This window comes from Pygocentrus nattereri, chromosome 16, assembly GCF_015220715.1.
Source record: "Pygocentrus nattereri isolate fPygNat1 chromosome 16, fPygNat1.pri, whole genome shotgun sequence".
NCBI lineage: Eukaryota > Metazoa > Chordata > Actinopteri > Characiformes > Serrasalmidae > Pygocentrus > Pygocentrus nattereri.
The window spans coordinates 3,698,769-3,701,268 of NC_051226.1; the positions used below are offsets into that span (position 1 = coordinate 3,698,769).

The 2,500-nt window shown below is 38.8% G+C and overlaps 1 protein-coding gene across 4 annotated transcripts in view; it reads left to right on the forward strand.

The window, feature by feature from the left end:
• Positions 1-2,500, forward strand: part of jak2a (Janus kinase 2a) — a 92,270-nt gene that overhangs the window by 79,742 nt on the left and 10,028 nt on the right. For all 4 annotated transcript variants that reach the window (XM_017685088.2, XM_017685086.2, XM_037545948.1 and 1 more), the window contains 3 exons: positions 894-1,045; positions 1,350-1,500; positions 1,978-2,111. In XM_017685088.2, the coding sequence (XP_017540577.2) occupies positions 894-1,045; positions 1,350-1,500; positions 1,978-2,111 (437 nt within the window). The remainder of the gene's footprint in view (positions 1-893; positions 1,046-1,349; positions 1,501-1,977; positions 2,112-2,500) is intronic.

The window sequence follows — 2,500 nt, forward strand, 5'->3', positions numbered from 1 at the left end:
TAACATTTTGGAATTAAACATTTCATGTGGAAGAACCTATAACTTACATGTACAACTGCGTTTTTAATAATAACAATACTAACAGTGTCTGAAACACAAACAAATAATGTTTTGTATATTATTTCTTAAATGTAGGTTTTTGTCTGGGCAAATGAATGAAATATTGAGATATGTTTGCCACCTTGCCTACTCCTAATAAGTTGACTTATATATATATATAACTTCTTAATGTAATAAGAATGTTCAAAACTTTGCAGTTGTTTTTGTAATAGTAAACGTGGGGATATTTTTACCCTTTCAGTTTAAAATGATAAAAAAGCAGCTCTTAAAGTCTGTTGAGTTGGTCCTGTAGGTTAGCCTTGTTTTCTCTTTAGTTGTCAGGACAGTTTTTCCGAAAATGTACACAAATTCTGTATTTATGTCCACAGGTTAAAATACATAATCAAAGGGCTGAGATTTTGGTATTTGGTCATGCATAAAGAAGAGGTTGCAAATAAGCTTTAGATAGAACCTGTAGATGTGCTGCATTTCATGTAGCAGTGTTACCTGTATTGTCCCTGTCAAATAAACAAATAATAAATTAATAAATAAATAGTGACTGTGGCAGCAGTAGTTATACAATACAGCATTTTTGTGCATAAATAAAGACAAATAAAGTACAAACACACATCCACAGAAAAAGAGAGACACGGTCTCTTACCCACATGTTTGTGCATGTACGTTTATATTATATAATTATGTTAGCTTTTAATAGCAGCTTAATGAGTTAACATGATATGTTATCTTCTATGGAAAAAATTATATGTGCATAATAAATCTATTAAAGACTGTTGTTTGTGTTTACAATGTGCAATAATGACTTACTGCCCCCCCCCCTCTCTGTGTGTGTTTAGTTCTGATTGAGCACATCCCCTGGGTTCCCCCAGAGTTTGTGGAAGACTGCAGGAACCTGAGCTTGGACACAGACAAGTGGGGTTACGGCACCACTCTGTGGGAGATTTACACCGGAGGAGAGAAACCTCTAAGCTTATATGATTCCTCAAAGGTAGCAAACGCCAACACCTGTTACTCAACAGCCAATACTCTCTAATTACTAATCAACTCCAATAAATAATAATCAACCAAGCAATATACTCTGCTCAATAATCTGCCAGTTAGTTCTTTGAAGTCTAGGGGTTATTATTGTAATTTTTCTGCAATGTTTACAGTTGCATAACATGTTATAGCCAATACATAATATATTACATTTATATTTGACTAATATTCTGATGGAAAAAATGTATTATATTCCATTAAATATATATACATATATATATATATATAGTACATAATGTGTGTGTATCCTGCAGAAACTGCTGTTCTATGAGGACAGGCATCAGCTGCCCGCTCCCAAATGGACTGAACTGGCCAATCTGATCAACAGCTGCATGGATTACGAGCCTTCACAGCGGCCGTCTTTCAGAGCCATCATCAGAGACTTAAACAGCCTCTTCACACCTGGTACACACACATACACACTCCTATGTTGCTTTTCCACCAAGCAGGCGGCTACAGTGTGGTTATAGATCTACAGTCACATTTTGTCACTGTATCTTCTGCCGAGTGAGCCGCACCACTGAGTGGTCAAATGCAATAGACCACTGTAGTTGTGCATCATTCTGTAGTCCTTGTTATGTTCGTATTAGGAGCCCGGGGTCTAAACTCATTTTCTCTATGGCCAGAGTGAATAGGGTTTTCTAAAAATCGCCTCTATCGCACCCCTGTGGTAGATAAAAAGGTGATATTAAGCTGAGTGTTCAGTTAACACTAGATTCCCATGAGAAATCATGTGACCACACAAGCTAAAAGGAGCTCTGCTTACTTTCTCAGTTCTGTTGTGCAGTGGGAAACGGACACAGGTGCTCAGCCAGGGTACTGATGAACACGAAACCGAAAGCCGCATTAACCGTTTCAAATACACCCATTTCTCTCCGTCAGATTATGAATTGCTGGTAGAGAACGATACGGCTCCAGTGCGGAGTCGAGGGTTCGGCTTCGCTGGTGCTTTCGACAGTCAGGAGCCGGTTCACTTTGAAGCGAGACACCTCATCTTCCTGCAGCAGCTGGGCAAGGTACAATTCACCCCTCCATCCTGACGGTTCCTCTTCCACCCATGTGTAAATGGGTTTGTGGTTGAATGGAAAGGTTACACCACCTTACTGGACCATTAACAAATCACAGCTTCGTTCTCTCTCTCGTTCTCTCATATTCTCTCTTTCACTCTTACATTTTCTCTCTCTCATATACTGTCTCTCTCTCGTTCTCTCATATTCTCTCTCTCATATACTGTCTCTCTCTCGTTCTCTCATATTCTCTCTTTCACTCTTACATTTTCTCTCTCTCATATACTGTCTCTCTCTCGTTCTCTCATATTCTCTCTCTCATATACTGTCTCTCTCTCGTTCTCTCATATTCTCTCTCTCATATACTGTCTCTCTCTCGTTCTCTCATATTCTCTCTT